The 19619-nt window shown below is 42.1% G+C and overlaps 1 protein-coding gene across 1 annotated transcript in view; it reads left to right on the top strand.

The window, feature by feature from the left end:
* CUBN (cubilin) overlaps window positions 1-16712 on the top strand; it is a 243190-nt gene extending 226478 nt beyond the window's left edge. The window contains exons 60-67 of the mRNA XM_090049811.1: window positions 4820-5025; window positions 6591-6753; window positions 7179-7387; window positions 10060-10207; window positions 10331-10512; window positions 11924-12089; window positions 15806-16041; window positions 16473-16712. Coding sequence (XP_089905937.1) covers window positions 4820-5025; window positions 6591-6753; window positions 7179-7387; window positions 10060-10207; window positions 10331-10512; window positions 11924-12089; window positions 15806-16041; window positions 16473-16580 — 1418 coding nt within the window. The 3' untranslated portion in view covers window positions 16581-16712. The remainder of the gene's footprint in view (window positions 1-4819; window positions 5026-6590; window positions 6754-7178; window positions 7388-10059; window positions 10208-10330; window positions 10513-11923; window positions 12090-15805; window positions 16042-16472) is intronic.
* The last annotated feature ends 2907 nt before the right edge of the window (window positions 16713-19619 follow it).

Here is a 19619-nt window from a genome sequence, read left to right as displayed (position 1 = left end):
TCTGAGGCTGTTGGGGTTTAGAAACCCTTCTTCATAGGTTCTAGGACAGGTCCTAGGTATATGAATTTCCTATAATCCTTTTCACCCGCACAGTTACTGAGTGAGTATGGATATTTGAAACCCATCCTAAAGGAGTGTGTAAAATTTCCACTGGCAGCCAGGTATGCCTGTTAGCACCTGCCAGTGCTGAAGAGTGATTAGAAAGGCATTGACTGCAGTAGAGTTAATCTATAAATACATTGGCTTAATTCAGATCAGGGTTAAGTCCATAGTGGCCAGAAATGTTAAGTGGTGTCACATGTGATCTAGAAAGTAGAAGGATAAATATGTAACATTCCTGTAATATAGAAAATCGAATGTATTATGATTACTCCCTATGAAGAACTGCAACACTGCTTTTGAATCCGGGTGAGACAAATTGTGGTATTCGTGTTACCTGAAAATAAAGTATTTCCATTAATATTAATGTTTGTGTTCTAAAATGCCATCTGTTTAGCTACCTGCAGCTCTTTTTTTAAGATATTTAAAAATTAGAAGATTTTAATGCCTCTTTAGCAGAATAAATGTTAGTTTTTACCAATTTCTGTGTTTCAAAGACACACAGCTACAAAGATTCTTCCTCACCCCAATTCTGTATATGCTAGTGTCATGGAGGAAATGATTAGAGTTTGCTTAATGATAACTTCATCTTTTTTGTTTTGTTTTATTTGATTTAGAGGCAGCAGCTGGGAGTAGGAACATGATATTATGTTACGCATTGCCCCTACTTGTCAGTGCAGTATTGATCTATAAAGTACATTTCTTATTGCTTTTATCCAAACTATTTGTGTATATCCCAAATGATGGGATTTCCTCTACTTTCATAGTCCAACAGGTTTCCCAGTCCTGAAGTTTTGCCTAACTTTCTATTCTTTTTTGCCCTATTCCAGCTAAATGTGTCAGCAGGACAATGCATAGCTATCAAGTGCTGATTGTTGACCTCCCAAATCGGGGTTCTTTTCAGAAATATGGTGCAATTGTTCATTATGATGGTTGGAATCAATGGTGGTGATTATCATAATGAGCAGCTGGATTTTGGGTAAAAAGCAGTTTAGTGCAGTGCAAAAATGTTTATCTCTAACTGTGAGTTTTTGTTTCCTAAAGTAATTGGAAACAGAAGTATCTTAGCTTGCAGGTCTTTCCTATTAAGGATTTACTATTCTGTAATAAAACTATTGTTCTGTTAACTGTTATACATTATGCTTAGAGGCGAAAGTGAATTGTGCTGAAAAGAAGCCCAGCACAGATAGATTTTTAAACCAGCAGAGCTCTTCATTTGGCTTGATTCAGGATCTTAGTTTTCATTCTAGCTATCACTAATAATATTTCATAATTTTCTATTTTTGTCTCAAAACTGGTATGGAAACTTTCTCACTTGTAAATCATATCAGTGTTAATTTAATTTAATCTCCCCACAGAAGCTATATCAGCTATTCTAGCTAGACTGAATTCATCTTTATTTGGATCTTAACCTTTTTACTTCTTTGCATCAGCACAGTTTTTGCTGTTGTAGACACACAGGCAGCATCCCTGTGTTTTATTTTCTGTGTTGTGTTTATACAAGCATCTTTAATTGATGAGAGTGGTGAATCTAGAAGAACCCAGGTTTCTGGTTCCCACCCAGAAAAGGCAGGCAAGTTTCTTTGGGTATCTATGATATCACACCTACCCAAAGAACGATAGATAGATAGATAGATAGATAGAATCCCATCTTCCCAAAGAAGCTTGCCTGCCTATATCTTTAGACCAACACAGCTACAAGCAAAAACCCAGCACCCAGAAAAGGGAAACTAATAACTGTGGCCCAAGGCAGCCCTAACACATACTGAGGACTTTTGTGGTACCGGATCTAACTGTGAAGGGGAGGAGCTTTATGAGATGGCCTGACATGGGATAACTATCGGACATCTCTATAGCTCGAAGCAGAATCATGCAGGCCTTGTGCAAGCTAACCGCAGACCTGGAAGTGATATAGTCAAGCTAATGTAGCACTAGTTCTGCACTAATAATCTTTGCTTCTCAGGCTTCAGTCAGATGTCTGCTTGCTTGATGTTGATCATATGCTTAAATGATTTCATGGACGAAGTCCAGAGTGCCCAGCTCCTGGCAGGAAATAGCATTAATAGACTTGATTTGAAAAGATTGTGTTTATCTTGAACAAGAGCTAACACTGAAAAGAATATAGCAAAGCAGCACTCCAGCCCACAAACATTCTCTTCTCGGACAATTTGCTTGTTGTACAAATGCTTTATTGAACAGAATTAAATGGTTGCATTTCCCACATCTTTCTTCTAAATTCTGCAGTGGTGACAAAGTTACTTTAAGAGTTTTCCAGTTTTCTGACATTTTACTGGATGTGTCCAAGTCTCTGGACAGGATCCTGCTAATGTTTGATTTTTCATTCTGTTCCATTATGCGTTCTCTGCTTGTTACTTGTTGCTTTTTAAAAAAACCTAAACCACTGAAGCATTTGAACCTTCCTTATAACATCTGATTTAAGTGGAGATTTTTCTGCCTCAGAGAGAATAGCACGATGACCTTAATTTGAGTTCACTGATGTAGTTATAGCAGTTTTGCAGAATGATGTTGCCACTGACACAATTGCTGATGCAGTCCTCTGGGCCTCATTTTACTTCTGATTTAAGTTTTGTAACTGTAACTCAGGTGGTGCCCATATTTATATGGTTTTAAATGCATCAGTGTCAAAGTTAAGACAACTTCCAATGGCCAGAAAGCCAGATGTTACATACGCAAATGAGATTCCAAAACAATGTTCAGGCTGCTGATTCATAACTGTGGATTATTTTGCTTAATTATTATACAAACATTCACTGTGAGAAACAGCAGACAGACACTCACTGCCCACAGCCTGTAGTGTACAGGCACTCTTTATAACATTCAGTCTAAATTAGAATCATTAACAACACTCAATATGTTTTCATGCATGAGTTAGGTAACTGGATAAGAATGCCCACAGAAAGCAGAGGGTGGCCTAAGATTTTAACAGATGATACATTTTAACCAGCAAAATGAAGTGATCCAATCCCAGGAAACCAGAATGCCAAATGCTAGCAAATGTCCCTGCAAATAACCTATACTTTACACGTAATTTAGGATTAGAAGTTAATAAAAGTGTTTCAGGTTATAAATGATCATCACAAACAGAAATCTATCTAATCTAGCAAGTTTTAATAAATTACAGGACCAAATATTCAAATCTGGGTAACCAAAAATTTGACAACTAGATCCAAAGGCTAATTATCTATTACCCCTATCTAGAGAGCTAATTAAAAGTGAGCAGCAAGTCTGCCTGAAGCTTAGTATTTTGGAAATCAGAGCATTTTGAATGAGTTGTCTGCATATGAACCTAGGGCCTTACAAAAAATCAAACAAAGTTGGATTAGCTCCAGAAATATGGGCGTGATGTACAAATAACTAGATTGTCCACTGGATTTTCAAAGTTAAAGACATGGTGCCCCCTACTGTCCAGAGAATTGTAGGGTCAGATAAAAGATGAAAAAAATACTACTTCTGGCCACACCTTAAATTAGAATTTAGCAGCTGTAAGGAATTATAATTACGTGTATATTCATTACACTTCTATCTACATTTCTTTCCTCTATCATTTGCTTCCTTTTTTCAAGACTCCTTGCCCAGTATTTTCTGACATGACTAGTGATTTTGGGTACCTAACTAGAGATTTCAGTGGCAGGCCTAGTTTTCAGTGCTGAGCACTCTGAGAATCTGGGGATTTTGAGAATTCTCTAACATTCAACAATCAAAACTTATTAACCTTGTTTGAAAGCCTTGGCTTCTCTTCTAAAATCCACAGCAACAATAATCATTTTACTTCCTCTTAAGATAAGCAGATCGTTTCAAATTTGTTTATTTGCTGTGTTCCAATTGGGTGGCATTTTTCATGTATTTACTGTGTTTGGGTAGCATCATTTATTTGTTTTTTTGTTTACTGTGTTCCAATTGGGTAGCATTTTCAAATGGCTGAAGAGTTTGACTCATCCCATCATAATTCTTCCCTGTCTTAAGTTTCAGTTCATTCATGGGCATTTTAATGGCTTTTCCTATGCGGTTAAAGAAGATCAGGGAAATGTATGATTTAATCTATTTTGTCTGTGTCAGTGACTTGCCTTTTTAAACTCATTTTTCTATCCTTAAACATAATTCACATTTATTTAGCATTTTTAAAAAGTATTTTAACCATTCACATAGTTTTCTCAATAGCCTTGTGAGATAAGGCAGCACTGTCCAGTTGGCGGCTAGTGAGCTGCAAGCAGCCTGTAAGGGGTTAGGTAACATGTGGCCCCTGGGCTCTCACTTGTCCTTCACTTCCACTGCCTAACCCAGCCCCAGGGGATGGGGCAGCACAGCATGCAACCCACAGTGCTGGGGGATGCAGCAACTGACAGTGGTATAGTATCATGGAGAAACCCAGAGGGAGCTGCAGGTGAGATAAGCTACTATGCAGGGGCACCTGGATTTTGTATGCCCACCCACCCTGCACAGCAGGTATTGGGGGGACCTCCCTTGCATGCAGGGCACAGCTTGGGGGCCTTGTGGTCTCTATCACTACAGCCCCTACTGAGTGCAGCCACTGCTGGTACAGCCAATGGGACATACAGGCCCCAGCCAAAAGTTCAACAGCCCTGAGATAAGCAGTGAAATGCTGTTCTGAATAAAAGAAAAGCCTGGAACATTAAATTAAAATAAGAGTGAATGTGTAAATAACTATCATAACTTAAAATTGTTTTTGCTTCTTTAACAGGACCTCAGCACGGCTGTGGTGGTTATCTGACCAATTCCAGTTACAGCTTTGGCTCTCCAGATTCTGACATGAATGGCAGATATGACAAAAATTTGGATTGTGTGTGGATCATAGCTGCTCCTATAAACAAGCAGATCAACTTCACCTTCACCACATTTTCTCTTGAAGCACCATCAGCTCAAAGCTGCCGATATGATTATGTTAAGGTAAGAAAATTAGCATTCTAATCAAGACAGACAATCTACACCTTCCACCAATGGACCTACAATTAAAATGTAGTTAGTAGAGAAAGAACTTAATTGAGAAGCTAATTGCTGCTTTTAAATCATCAGGATTCTTCAATAGCTGAGATCAGGGTGCAAAACTCCTGGACCACAGATCTGTGTGATATGGCACATGGGGTCCCCCAAGGGTCTGGAAATTTGATGGGGGGGGCAGGAAGTGGCAATTAACACAGCAACCACACCCCCACCAGTGTTCCCTGTAAGCTATGTGGCATGCACAGCCACACAGGTGCACTCATGCTGCATAGCCAGGTGCAACTGCATGGCCTCACATGCCATGCAGCTTAGAGGGAACGCTGACCCCACCACCAAATTGTGAAGTCCCACAGACCAGATGACATGGCTCTGTACACTGGATCTCATCAGTATGGAACTGGGACAGCAGGCCTGATCTGGCATGCACAGGTCCAAGGCTGGGGCAGCGGGCCCAATCTATCACATGTGATACCTGATCTAGCAGAGAGGCCTGATCCAGCACATGCAGGGCTGGGGTGGAGGGGCCCAATCCAGTGCCTATGGGGCCAGGGCTGGGGTTGGGGCAAGGGTGGAGGTGCCTAATCCAGTATACATAGGCCCAGGCTGGTGCAGTGGAGCCCATCCCGTATGCCTGAGGCTGCGGCCACAGCCACAATATGGCAGGCAGGACAGGGGCCAAATATGGCTGGATGGGTCCCACAGACAGGATCTGGCCTGCAGACCCAACCCACATATCCATGCTGCAGGGCAAAAAAGTTGGCCATTAATAGCTTACAGTAAGGTCTCCAAGTAAAACCAGCCTTCTTTGAAATCAAAGGAAGTTTCACCACTGACTTTAGTGGGGACAAGCTTTCATCCTTAGACTTCAAGCATAAATGTGTAGCCTACTTAATTCTTAAAATGAAAATAAAAATAGAAAAAAGAAACAGACAAATGAAGCCAAGCATCTTGAAAGGAAACCTGAAGAACTATATTATTGTAATAGATTGTTTAAAAGCACTTTTTGGTTTTAGACCACTGGAAGGTAAATCTTGATAATAGTTCCTCTACACTGAGTAGATTCTGTCTTGAATATTCTTGAGTCTGATCCTCTAGTATGTAAGACAAGGAAAAGGAGAGACAAACTCTGGTGTTCCAGGTCAAATTAGATATTTTGTTGAGCTGGTCGAGAATTTTCCATCAAAATATTTGTGACAGAAATGGCTTCTAACTAAAATGAAATGTTTGAATTTTCTTTTTAAAAATGCCTATAAAGACCAATATAGGCATTGGTTTTCAGTTGACTTGGAATGTTCAGAAATTAGATTGTCGTGATCTAAGATGTAAACTATCACCAGTTACTGGCTACCAATAATACTCAAAAGCATCTTCCTTCTTCTAATGGGAGAAAATGTTCTTAGAAATGTTAAGGTCAAACAAGAGTTCAGAGAACTAGATGTATGTTAAACTGTTTATTGTCATTTGTATATGACAAAATACCTGTGAGTTATCAAAGGCTTTCTCTCTTTTAGTTGTATGATGGAGAGAATGAAAATGCTAATTTAGTTGGCACGTTTTGTGGCTCCACCATTCCAGCTCCTTTTCTTTCTACCACTAACTTCATGACTGTGAAGTTTTCCACAGATGTATCTGTTGAAAGGGCAGGTTTCAACGTTACCTACACAACTGTGGATAGTAAGTATGTTGTCTGTCTGCTTTGTATCTCAAAGACAAGAGGTACATATAAGTAAGGTGCATGTACCTGGGACCTGGATGCATGTAAGCAATGAATCCATCATCCCCTTATCAACACCATAACTCAAGATAGATATACACCAATGGTAGGGTATACCTTGCTATAACTCCCAAAAGACCTATAGCTAAGCCAGGAGTACAAGATTCCAAATGAAGTCCTACCTAGTCTGTCACCTTTTACTTCAAGGTAGTCATCAGCCTCAAGAGCAGTTCACCATGCAGGCATAATAAATACCAGGGGAATATGGGAAATATACATTTATCTGAATGTGGATACATACAGGCACAGAGACTGATAGATATGAATTTTCAGAATGGTATGCTTTGTTGTAGCAAGATGATTAAGCTGTTACTGCTTCCAACAGGACTGTGTGGAGGAATATATAACGCAACTTCTACCCAACAGACAGCAATATCACCTAATTTTCCGAATGCATATCCACCATTTACTGCTTGCGTTTGGATCATTGATGCCCCTCCACAAGAAGAAGTCAAACTGGCAGTAGAGACATTCCGTCTCCATTCCAGCCAGGACTGCTCTCAGAATTACCTGGAATTCCAGGACCGCACAGTGGTAAGACTTGCACAATGCATGGCTCTGCTCAAAGATCTCTCACTCCTTCAGAGAGTATAAAGAAGATGATAATTTAATAAGTAAGTATGGTTACCGAATGAAATTCAGCCATGTGCAGGGTGCCCCAGGCAAGTCATTGTGTACTACTAAAGATTCATATGGAAAGGCAGAGCTTATGCAAGTCTAGAGCACAGAGGTGAATGTGGCCCACTTTGTACTTCAAACTTTCCACAGTTACAGGAAACAAGTCATCTGCCAAAATTAACATTGATGAAATGCTCCATGGTAGGTTGTTATGAACACATGGCAGTGGAATATTTAGGATATATAAGAGTTAATATTCCTTCCAAAAATTGTTTTTTATAAAAAGGTACAGAGGGATGTAGTTTGTTTCTATTACATTTAGCATTACTAAATTTCCTTTGGTTACTGATGCGAAAATTGCTCTTACATTTTATTCACCTCTAGTAGTGACTGAATGTCTGATTTTAACATACTAGGGCATTATGTTATTTTTATGGAAATAAGGGCATGTCTACACGTTCATTAATGTGCCTGAGATACTGCACATTTAGTTTAGTACAGTAAAATCCCCATTATCCAGCACGAGTGGGGAATGGCAAGTGTCAGTAATCTAAAAATGCCAGTTACCTCAAGGACAGGTGTTTCTGACTGGATGCAGAGCCAGGGTGGCTGGGGGTGGCAGTGGCCAGATGTGCAGCAGGAAGCAGTGGGGTGGTGGCAGCTGCAGAGTGCAGCGCAGAGTGGAACTCAGCCTGCAGAACAGCAGAAGCACAGGGCAGCCCAAGTGCCCAGCCAGCAGAGTAAATGGGGAGGTGAGGGAGTGTGGTGGCATGGTGGCCGCATGCAAAGCAGCAGTAGCCACCGTGTGCAAGCTTTCCCCTGTGTCTGGCTAGCCAGAAATTCTAGTTAACCAAGTATTGCAGCTAGTTGAATGCTGGATAGCAGAGATTTTACTGTACTTCATTAATAAAGTACTAATTAAATGTGTAGTATGTAGAGTTACTGCACAGTAGTGCCAGTGAATGGTTATTTAGTGAAACTTACTGCGCATTAGCCTAATAACACTGTACAGTAGGCTATTGGCATGTTTTTTGTTGTGACACACTAGTGCGCAGTATTAGGCTAATGCACAGTAAGCAACTTATGTAGATGCACCCAGTGTGTGATAAGGAGTGATCCTGGTTTTCTCTGATGAAAAAATTGCAAATTCCCTGATTAAAAGTACCTCCAAAATCCAGGTTTTGCCATGAGTAAAAATGAAACACCGCTATATATATAGATACCAGCTGAACAAAATGTTTTATTGTTATGTTAACAATTTTAAAGCAATTTGGAAGCCTACCAGCACCTCAATCACTATAATAAAGAACTCCCCCTGTCCCCTTTGCTCACCAGGATGTGGGTCCTGTTGTGGGCACCCCCACACACACACTTTGTGGCATTGAGCTGTACCCTGCCAGTGTCCTGCCGATGTCATTGCCCCTCACTCCCACACTACAGCTCCCCAGCCCTGCTGGTACCCCTTCTGAACCACAGCCTGCCCAGCCCTGCCAGTGCCCCTTACTCCCCCATGCCTCCCTGGGAGCGCACACACCAGTGAGGAATCAGCCTCCCACTGGCCCCCTAAGACTAGCTGCCCTTGGCTTTTTCCCACTCTCTTCCTGGGCCCTGCAGACATGAATTCCAGCCCTGGGTCCTAAGACCCACACAGCTCCAGCTCCACCTCCAGCTCCAGCTCCAGCCTCAGCCCCAGCCCTGCCTCCCTCCCTCACTATGGAGGCCTCAATCCCATTCCCCACCCCAGCCCCACCAGACTTACCTGCAGGGAGCTGCTCTCTAGGCTGCCTGATGGACCTGTGCATGTGTATGTGCGCATATGCACATGGCACCCCCTGCCTGATCTCCCTTCTGCTTCTCCCCCCACCCCCTTGCAGACTGGAACTCTGCCACCCTGCAAGAAGAAACCCGTTGTTTCCTGCTTTAATCTCCTTTAAAGGAGAAAATCCGGGTTTTTCCTTAAAATGAGAAAGGCCAGGTTTTGCCACATTTTTCCATGACAAATGGAAAACCCAGATCCCTGGTGATTAATGTAAAAGGTGCACATTAAAATAACTCCAGAAACATATCAGTGGGCCTTTAGTCCTGGTGCTAGTCTCTGTTGGCTCATGGTTATCATCAGAACTGTAAATACTGTTAACGTTCAGAGGCCATTTTTATATGGCAAGAATGCCATAGGAAAATGACATTTTACATATAATCAAAAAAGGAAGTTTTGTTACCTGAGAATAGATAGCACACAAACTATTACAACTAGCCATTGATAAGTAATCTCTATAAAATGTTGCTTTGGGAAAGATGGAAGCAAAAAAGTGGAGACTATAAAAATGAAAGTGAATACCTGCTCGATTGGTTTTTCAGTTTTCTTCATGTAAAATGTCCAAATGTCTAATATGTGACAAGTATCATTTGTTTACCCAGATAATTCTAAATTATGGGTTCATTTTGCTTAACACTGCTATATGAAATCAGATTTTAATACAGAAACCTATTAAATTACTAGAAGATCTGTTAGTGTAAAGTTAGATAACCCAAGAAACCAGATTACCTTTTAAAAGTCACCTATAAAGCGCTTATATTTTTAATTCCAGAATAACCGTGGACAAATCCATAGATTCTGTGGCACTGAAACTTTTGCAATCCCTGAGTTTTATTCTCATGGCCGCACTGCCATTGTGACTTTCAGATCAGAGGAATATATGATTAATAATGGAGTCAGGTTTACCTATCAAGCTGCAGGTAAGTTTGAAAAAGTTCCTAAACCATCTACGTACAGATTCCTTTTTGTAACTACGGATAGTTAACAGAAAGTGATATAGAGATTTATAAGGCATATAAATCTTTTGCTTTCTCCCACCAAAGGTTGCAGCAGAGAATATAATCAGTCATTTGGTTATCTGAAAAGTCCTGGCTGGCCTGGTCTTCATCCCAATAACCTGGATTGTACCATTATTCTGCGAGCTCCACTGAATCACACAATTTCTCTCTTTTTCCATGCTTTCAATCTGGAAGACACTCGGCAATGTTCACGTGATTTCTTAGAGGTATTAACAGATTTTGCACTCTCACCTGCTCAAAAGTCTGTTCAAGTCAAAGGGAGTCTTTCTATTGACTTTAACTGGCTTGGATCAAGCCCTGCCCAAAGATTTACAGGGGACACTATGATAGGTATCAGTTTTATGTTGAAGATGCCATTGTGATGGATAGCAATGTAACAATCTAAAATAGATGGCTACTCTTCACCCAAGTGATGTCATCACCTAGCCACTGAGGGAACTTCAAGGTGGTATGGTTGACATTGTAATTTTTTTCATCTGTGAATATCCAAAACCCTACAGGCTGAAGGATTACCTGTCATAAATGTTAAATTTTCCTTCAAATGTATGAAAATAATGGATAAAGGGGTTGAAGCAGCAGAAATAGAGCAGTTGCAAAGGTGTTTGAAAATTCAGTGGCTAGGTGAGAACAATATCACTTGAATGAAGCGCAGTCTGATTTAGATTATTATTCTGCTGTCCACACAAACCTTTTATTCAGTCTCTGCACAAGTAATGAAAGCATTGCTGTGAATCCTTAAGTTGCTAGCACAAATTTATTCATCTATCAGAAATCAGGTTTCTTTGTGAGAAAATTATCTGTCCTTCATTTCTTTTATGCTATGATCCTTCCTTACTCATTTATTTGAGTGGTCCTAGCTCCATCATTCTCTAAACTCTGGGAAATTTTATATTCAAAACTTGAGCTTTGTAATGTGACCCATCCTTCGTCTTAACGGGGAAAGGTAAAAACACCTGCAAAATGTTAAGATTTTGTAATAGGAACAAAACATATACAGGTGTATTTTAAATGCAAAGTTTAAACTTAAGCCAGCAACTCTCATTAGATGGAAAATGTACCATACTATAATGTTTAATTTAAAATTACTGTTTATATTATGTTCTGTGCTGTTGCTTAAGAAGCCATAGGAGACTAATTGACTGTCTCCTCTCACTCTTAAGCAGCAGTTTACAGTAGGAAAAAAGCCATTTGCTGTATATATTTACCGTGAAACATAAATCACAATACACATAAAACTCACAAAATCTTTGAACCCTGCCTGTGCTTTGTTTCATGTACAGTTTATAAACAGATTTAACATTAACATACACTGGCCATATGGAAACCTCAGAAATCCAGGACATAATCCAGGAAATTTGGGACACTGCCCCCCATCCCGCTTTACACAAGTCAATGGAGTCATGGTTGTATGCCACGCAGGCAGTGTTGCCTGCCTGCAAGGTGCTCCACTCCTCTCCGACTCCTAGCCAGACTGCACCCCGCATCCCCGTGTTTCCAGGATGCTCACTATAATTCTCAGCAGCTGGCCAGGATCAGCTTCTGAAATCCAGGACTCTCCCAGCTAAACTGGGATATATGGTTACCCTATGTTAACAATGGTTTTATATTCTCTTATAGGTCAGAAATGGAAGTGATGCCAGTTCCCCACTACTTGGCAGGTATTGTGGAAATACTGTGCCCAGTCCCATCTTCCCTAAAAATCAGGTTATCTACCTACATTTCAAGAGTGACATTTTAGTTGCTCATGATGGATATGAGATCACTTGGACTTCATCACCAACTGGTAAGACAGCAATCCATAGGTAAACATATCCAGGTTAAAAGGCCCAGTATCTCTAAAGCAATGAGCAAGAGGTTAAACTAAACCTTAATAAGTCATGTCTTAGATTGCTTAAAACACTTTGAAGAACTAGAAATACTGACTTTATCACTTTAGATCATTCTGTGTCATAAATGGACCGTCAAGTTATGCCATGCCATCAGATTTTAAGTGGAGTTCTCCACTGATCACAACATGCATGTTGTCTACTACGGCAGCATACCACAGTCCTGCGGAGCATTGCGTTGAGCATGACCCACCCACCTCCACAATTACGTTCTAGACCCAGAAGCTCACTGGTGAGGTTGCTTTGGGTTTGTCCCTAGCACCCACTCTCAGTCCCTGGGTCTCTAGGTGGGTCTGAGAGCAGCCATTGGGTACAGGTCTGGAGCAGCCTCGCTGATAAACTTCCAGGTTTGGAGCACATCAGTTGACTCACGTGGGCAGGGCATGCTCAGCTCCGATCTCCCCAGGACCCGCCATGGTGGCAGTATAGATGAGCCCAATACAACCTATTCTTAATGCTGTCTGATATAACTACTCTGGTTTAATCTCAAGATGTAATTCCTTGGGCAAGATTTTTTGCAAAGGAAGAGGCAAAATACCTCTGGTAATATGGAAGCATAGAACAAATCTCACAAACAGTTCCCAGTAAAACAATGAATGATTTCCAAATTCAGGCCACCATTTTCTTGCAGGAATAGCTGTATATGACAGTATATGGATTCCACATTGTTCAGTTCACATGCACAATCAGACAAGTTACAGGTGCCACAAAGTGTTGTCCATTACTTGCTGCCCTGAATTCCATAAAATGCAAGGAAACTACTGGCCTGATAAATTATGGCAAATCTTTAAACAAAAAGGTTTCATGGTGGAAGCTGATTCTTCATACTAAAACTTAGCACTTAAATAGCACTTTATACATTCAGTGAACTGTAGAAGACTTGAATAATTAAGGACCCTAGCAGATGTTAAAATAATGGCAACATTGAAATTTGAGAAATTTTATACCGCATCCCAAAAGCTGCACATCCTACCATGGCACACATGCATGCAGATGGGCCATAAAATTTGTCAGATCCCAATCACAAAACTGCTGGGGCTGAACTGGGACCCAGAGCTGTACCCTCACCAATCCTGGAGATCTGGCAGGGGGTCTGTAAAGGGCCAAAGTGTTAGTATGGGCCATGGGACAGCCACGGGTCCCAGGGTGGGGGGCTGTTCCCTGGGTCTGGGACACATGCTGTGTGTTCAATTTAGGTGCAACACAAACCAGCCACCCATATATAACATAATGCATGGGTGGGCAGTTACTTCGGCTGGAGGGCCACTTAACAATTTTTGGTGAGCTGTTGAAGGCTGCAAGGGTAACTCTTCCCCTTGACAGGTGCCCTGCCCCCTCACTGCCATCTTGGGACCAGAAATCCCACCTCCGACTCCTAACCTTTGACACTGGAAGTCACCCCTCCACACTTTCTGGAAGAGGGGTTTGCCATCTTGGAACCAGAAAAAAAGCCCAAATCATATATGAAAACTCAAACATCTACTATAACATATTTTAATTTTATTTAGAAAAAATATTTTGTTTGCATGTGTTTGCATAGTATATACAAATGTAAGTGCATAATAGCTCAAAATAAAGTCTTACTCTTGTATATTGTGTGTGGGGGTGGGGGTGTGGTGAGTGTGGGATTTGTGTGTGGGGGTGAGTACATGTGTGGAGTTTGTTAAGAGATGTAGGGGGTGTGAGTGTGCATGGTGCTTTGGGAGGGTTTGTGAAGGGGTATCAGAATGTGTGTGGGTGGGTGTGGGGTTTGTGGGGGAATGCTTGTGAGGGTGTGTTTGGGTGGGTCTGGGGTTTGTGAGTGGGTGTGGGCCCCCTTACCATACCCTCCCCATGGTGCACACCTTCAGGGAACTCCTGGCCTGCTGCAGGCAGAGCCCTCTGGTGGTGCACAACTCCAGCTGAGTCCCTGGAGCTTCCCTGAATCCCTGGAGCCCACCTGGTTCAGCCTGCTAGCATGCACCTTCAAACCAGATTAGGCTGGCTCCATGCCAAAACATGGAACGCCTGGCACTACAGGAGAGAGCTGCATGCCATTGAGTTGCGCCCACTCCGTGCTTCCATATGGTACTTCCAGCACTCCGGTGGGGAGCTGCATGTGGAGGCATGGAGCCTGCCCAGCCCACACCTGCAGTCTGGAGCCAGCCCAGTCTGCTTTGAAGGTGCATGGCAGCAGACTGGACCGGGCAGGCTTCAGGGATTCAGGGCAGCTCTAGAGTGGCGGAGCTGGGATTAGAACCTAGAAATTCCTTTACACCTATTTGGTGTTCACTCTTCCTACCAATAGCACTTTCCAGCATGCTTAGGGTTAACCATATGTCCAGGTTTCCTGGACATGTCCTCTTTTTGGATCCTCTGATCTCTGTCTGGGCATTTTTTTGAAATCTGAACAAACAGCCGGGGTTTTGTTCTGCTCTGCTTGTGGAAGCAAGGAGAGAGTGACTGGAGGCAGGGGGTACCATGTGCATCTGTGCATGCATATGCACATGGCATGCATGCAGCCAGGCAAGGTGGTGGGAGCAGCCTCAGCAGCTGGATGCATGTAAGCCTATGGGGAGTGTGGTTGGAGGGCCAGGGCTTGGAGAGAGAGAGAGAGAGAGAGAGAGAGAGAGTGTGTGTGTGTGTGTATGTGTGTAAGGAATATGAGAGGGGCAGGTGCCTACTGGTGCTGGAGGAAGCTGTCGGGAACCTGGGCTGGTGGTAGGGCGGGGAAGGAAGTGCCTTACCCTCCAACGGGGAAAGAGGGTGGGGGGGCTCTTTGAGGGCATTGGGGAGCTCTGAGCCAGGCCAGCACCACAGAACCCTGTGCCCATTCTCACAGGGGCAGCATGGTTGGGAGACAGTGCCTGGTGGGGTGGGGCATGGCCAGGCCACCTTGCAAGGTGTGGGAGCCCTAGCTCAGGGCAGGGGTTGCCAAAGGCCAGGCCAGAGCCTGACTCTGATGCCACTTGCATGAATTGGAGCCATTGCACTCCAGCATGGTCAGGATGGGGGCAGCTGGGGGCCCCCTCCGGCAGTGCTGTGGAGAGCAGGGAGCTGCAGGTCAGGAGTGAGGGGCACTGGTAGGGCTGGGGGGCTGTAGCTTGGGGCACAGGGCACAAGTGGGGTGGGGGGGCTGTTGGCTGTGAGTGAGGGGCACTGGCAGCAGCAAGGGCTAAGGTCAGGATTGAGGAGCATCAACAGGAATGTGGGGCTGCGGGTCAGAAGTGAGGGGCACCAACAGGGCCAGGAATCTGAAGGTTGGGAATGAGGGGCAGCAGCATGGATGGGGGGGGCAGTGGGTTGGGGCTGAGGGGCACCAACATAGCCTGATAGCCAGGGGGAAGAGTGGGGGGCGGGGGAAGAGACTGTGGTTCAGGAGTGAGGGGCACTGGCAGGGCCAGGGATCTGCAGGTTGAGAATAAGTGGCAGCAGCAGGGCCTGGGGGGCTGCAGATTGGGAGTGAGGGGCATTGACAGGGCAAGGGGTATGTTTGGAGGTAGGTGTCCCCCCAACAGGAGTCCTCTTTTGTGGAACTGGAAATACAGTAACCCTAAGCATGCTAAAATGAGCAGTTGCATTGTGCGGTATTTTCTAAAATAAATAATAACTAATTAATACTGTCTTTTTCCAGGATGTGGAGGAACCTTATATGGTGAAACTGGTTCATTTACCAGCCCAGACTATCCTGCAACTTACCAAAACAATACTGATTGTGAATGGGTCATTTTTGCCCCAAAGGGAAGAACCGTAAAAGTAAACTTTGTTTTCATCTATATTGATGATCCAGGTGACTGCATTAGAAACTACCTGATACTTTACAACGGACCAAACGCCACCTATCCCCCAACTGGACCATACTGTGGGATGGTATGTATTCTATATTTTGTCATAATGTTGATTTTTTAATGTTGTTTGTGCAGCATTTCCATACGAGAGGTAACTAAAGGGCTTCTGCTGGATGCTGTTAGGAAGTTTGGTCTAGATAGGCTTTTCCAAATGGAGACAGTCTAGTGACATCTAGTGGATAACATCAGGGATTTCTTGTCTCTGAACTGAGATGCTTGATGTTCCATATAGTGCTTTAATATTCAGTAAGTACAATTCAGCCCCTGCGCTTCAGTATCTGGAACAGAAACAGAAGGCTGAATCTGGGCCATAGTTCTTAAGTCACACTTTGCCTTTACATGGGTACATACTCTCAGGATCAGACTGCCTGTTTTGATACTAATAGTTACATCACTACAGAAAAATGCTTAAAGAGATGAAACACTATCTGGACTTATTCTTTTTAACTTTAGGATACCAACATTGCTTCATTTACTGCTACATCTCATCAAGTCTTCATAAAATTCCACGCTGAATATGTAACTTTACCATCAGGATTCCTGTTAACTTGGACCAGCTAGAACCATTGTTGCCATGAAGTGCATTTCCTCTGTACTTTGGTAAACTGAAGAGATTTTAGATCATAGAATTATGGTTTGAAATATGGTTGTGATTATTACAAGTTAAAAAAATAAATTACTTTAAGAACAGTTGCTATGTATTTGAAATTATTTTTTTAAATGAGTTTCTTTTATACATGTTTTTCTACACACATCTGTGAAAATGTGCTGCGTATTAGTTGGAAATATAATATTATTTTTGGTAAATTATATAATGTTCTTTAAAGATGTAATTTCTAAAATACATCCAAAGATAGTGTTTTTTAACTTGTCATGAAACATTAGTTATCAAAGTAAAACAAATTAAGCTTTCTGTGTTGATAAAAATAATATTATATGATAAATATTCATTTCCAGGGCTGACAAGGTGACTTAGGCTCATGAATACCATTGAGTCATGCTTAGGAGTTTGTGTTTTTAAATCCTACAGACATATTTGAAACTCTTAGTCAATACTTTAATTAAGTTTGGATAAAGCTGGTCTTTTTTCTGAAATGACCCCCATCCTTCAAGTATTTATAACATTAAATTTATTTGAGAGGAAGGTTTGCGACCTTTCCAAAATTGTACATTTTACTTAATAATCCAATCTAGCAAAATACTTAAGCACATGCTTAATTAATGTGCAAAATGCTTAAGCACATACTTAATTTTAAACAAATGGGTAGCTCTGCTGCAGCCAAAGGGACTACTGATGTTTTTAAATTTAATTTTGCACACATAAGTGATGGCTGGAATGGACCTTATATTTTACCTATGACCATGCAGAACAAAAACCATTATTGTCATTTTCATAAACTATCAATAACAAAGTGCAGGAACTAATTTCCCATAACACTAGTCCAGTATATAAAACTTCAGTATAAGACTGTCTTAGAAATATTTGCTGAATGTTTCTTACCATTTGAATTTCTAGCCAGAAGGCCAGGAAACCATGCTTGTCCTTCCCCAAATTCAAGGGTGAGTTGCAAGTGAAAAATAATCTTTGCAGACTATGTAGCACGATTGTTGTCAACCTTTTTGGCACCAGTGCCACAAGTTAAGCTCACCACCTCCCTGATGGCTACCCTGATCCTACTTCCCAAAAGTGTACTTGGCTAAGCTTGTATCCTGGGGTGCCAGCGTGAAGGCAGGGGACTTGGGTCTCAGGTTGTGTTGAGTGGAGTAGGGCCAGTGTACTGCTGCAAGAGAGGTGTCACACGTAAGAGCCAAGTTAACCCTTCCCTAGTTGCACAACTGCCACAGTTTTATATGGTGAGAGAGGATCCAAAGCGCTGAATTCAGTATTAGTAGGGAAGAGTTAACTTGGCTCTTGGCAGTGACAATGACATCTCATGCAGCTATGTCCTGACTCTGCTCCATTCCATGCAGTTGGAGGCTCAAGACACCCCTGCCTGCATTGTGGTGCCCACCTTTACTGGGTTCCCAGAGCTCATGTATCACACAGCAGCTGCCTGAGCAACTCATAGCATGCATGCTTCAGGGTGTAGGCCCCCCTCCCAACAACAATATAGTGAATGATAGTCCACATCAAGCTACAACATATTTCTTACAACAGAGTACAAATGACAGATTCACTGAAGAAAAATTCCACAAATGGACTAGCAAGTGGAGTCTCTCTGGCAAGATGCATTGGCAGGTGTTTGAGATGAAAGATATTTTTCACCTTTCTCACTTCATAACTATGCAGTCACTCAGAAAACCAATTATTGCATAAGTGACTGGAATAAAAAGTTTGAGTGGAAATTATTAACAAAAACATGGTGCTGTTCAAAGATAAAGACCATGATTACATAGATATTAAAAACTTATGGGTGACAAGAAACTATACTGGTTAGAGAGAGATGTGGAATCAGTAATTAAACAAAATAAAATATATAAAGGATGGAACAAGAGAAGTAAATCACAACACAAAACAATTTCAGGTTAAAATGTGAAGCTGACCGATCAAGGATACCAAAGAATTGTCAAAATATTAGTGACTAATAGAGTTAAAGATAATAGGGCATTTGGTAAAGACAGACTTTACCAATGTAACATAACCTGGTTTTCATAAGAAGCTGCCAGTGAATCCAAGTATTTCAAATACTTCTCTTAAGCAATTGGGAGTACCCTGGAGCTCTTCAATTGAGTGGGCACACACAACACAGTAATCAGCATATTGGAGACCACTAATAGAAGTGTTGGTTATCTTAATTTGGAATGTAACTGGTTGTTATTCAAGACTCTCCCACCCATGGGATACTGGATGCTGACTCCAGATAGAAGGCTATCAGCAATGAATTGTGGAATAGCTGCGATATACATGGAAAAGTGTTGGTGAAATCATACATCCTTGCTTGACTCCAGTTCTAATAGTGAATGGGTCTGTTTCCAATCCATTGCTTAGGAAGGTTGTCATGTCATTTGATAACCAATTTTGATGAGCATCCAAACCTCATCCAGATTTTCCATAGGACTTCTCTGCTGATTGAATTAGAGGCCTTGGTCGGATCAATAAAAGCTGTGTAGAGATCTTGGTGTTGCTTGCCGCCCTTCTCATGCAGCTGTCTAACAATAAAGATCAGATCTATTGTACTTTGGGGTAATCTGAAATCACATCAGAACTTGGATAGAAACTGCTGTGTAAGGAAAGCGAGTCTATGAAGGAGAATGCAGGTGAGGACATTCCCAGCTATATTCCCAGCACAATACCACAATAATTGCTGCTGTCATCCTTCTTGAATATGGTAACACTTCTGGCATCTCTCAAGTCACCTGAAATCTGTTTATGTTTCCAGATTTGCATAATAATGATGTATACAGTTTTCCACCTTGCTCATGTGGTATTCCCTCAGGACCACATGCTCTGTTGTTCTTCATCTGCTTAATGGTATTTAACATGGTGGGGAGGGAGGGAAAGCCCCTCATCTTAGAATCAAGTATGAGGGTGCTGGGGTGGAGGGCAGGCAACTGCTGTGGTTTGGGCTTGCTCCATCCCTTACCCAAGGTCAGGGCCAT

This window comes from Crocodylus siamensis, chromosome 5 (assembly GCF_052110815.1).
Source record: "Crocodylus siamensis isolate JL-2025a chromosome 5, ASM5211081v1, whole genome shotgun sequence".
Taxonomy (NCBI): domain Eukaryota; kingdom Metazoa; phylum Chordata; order Crocodylia; family Crocodylidae; genus Crocodylus; species Crocodylus siamensis.
The sequence above is the reverse complement of the archived record's forward strand: the minus strand, read 5'-3'. Positions and strand labels throughout refer to the sequence as shown.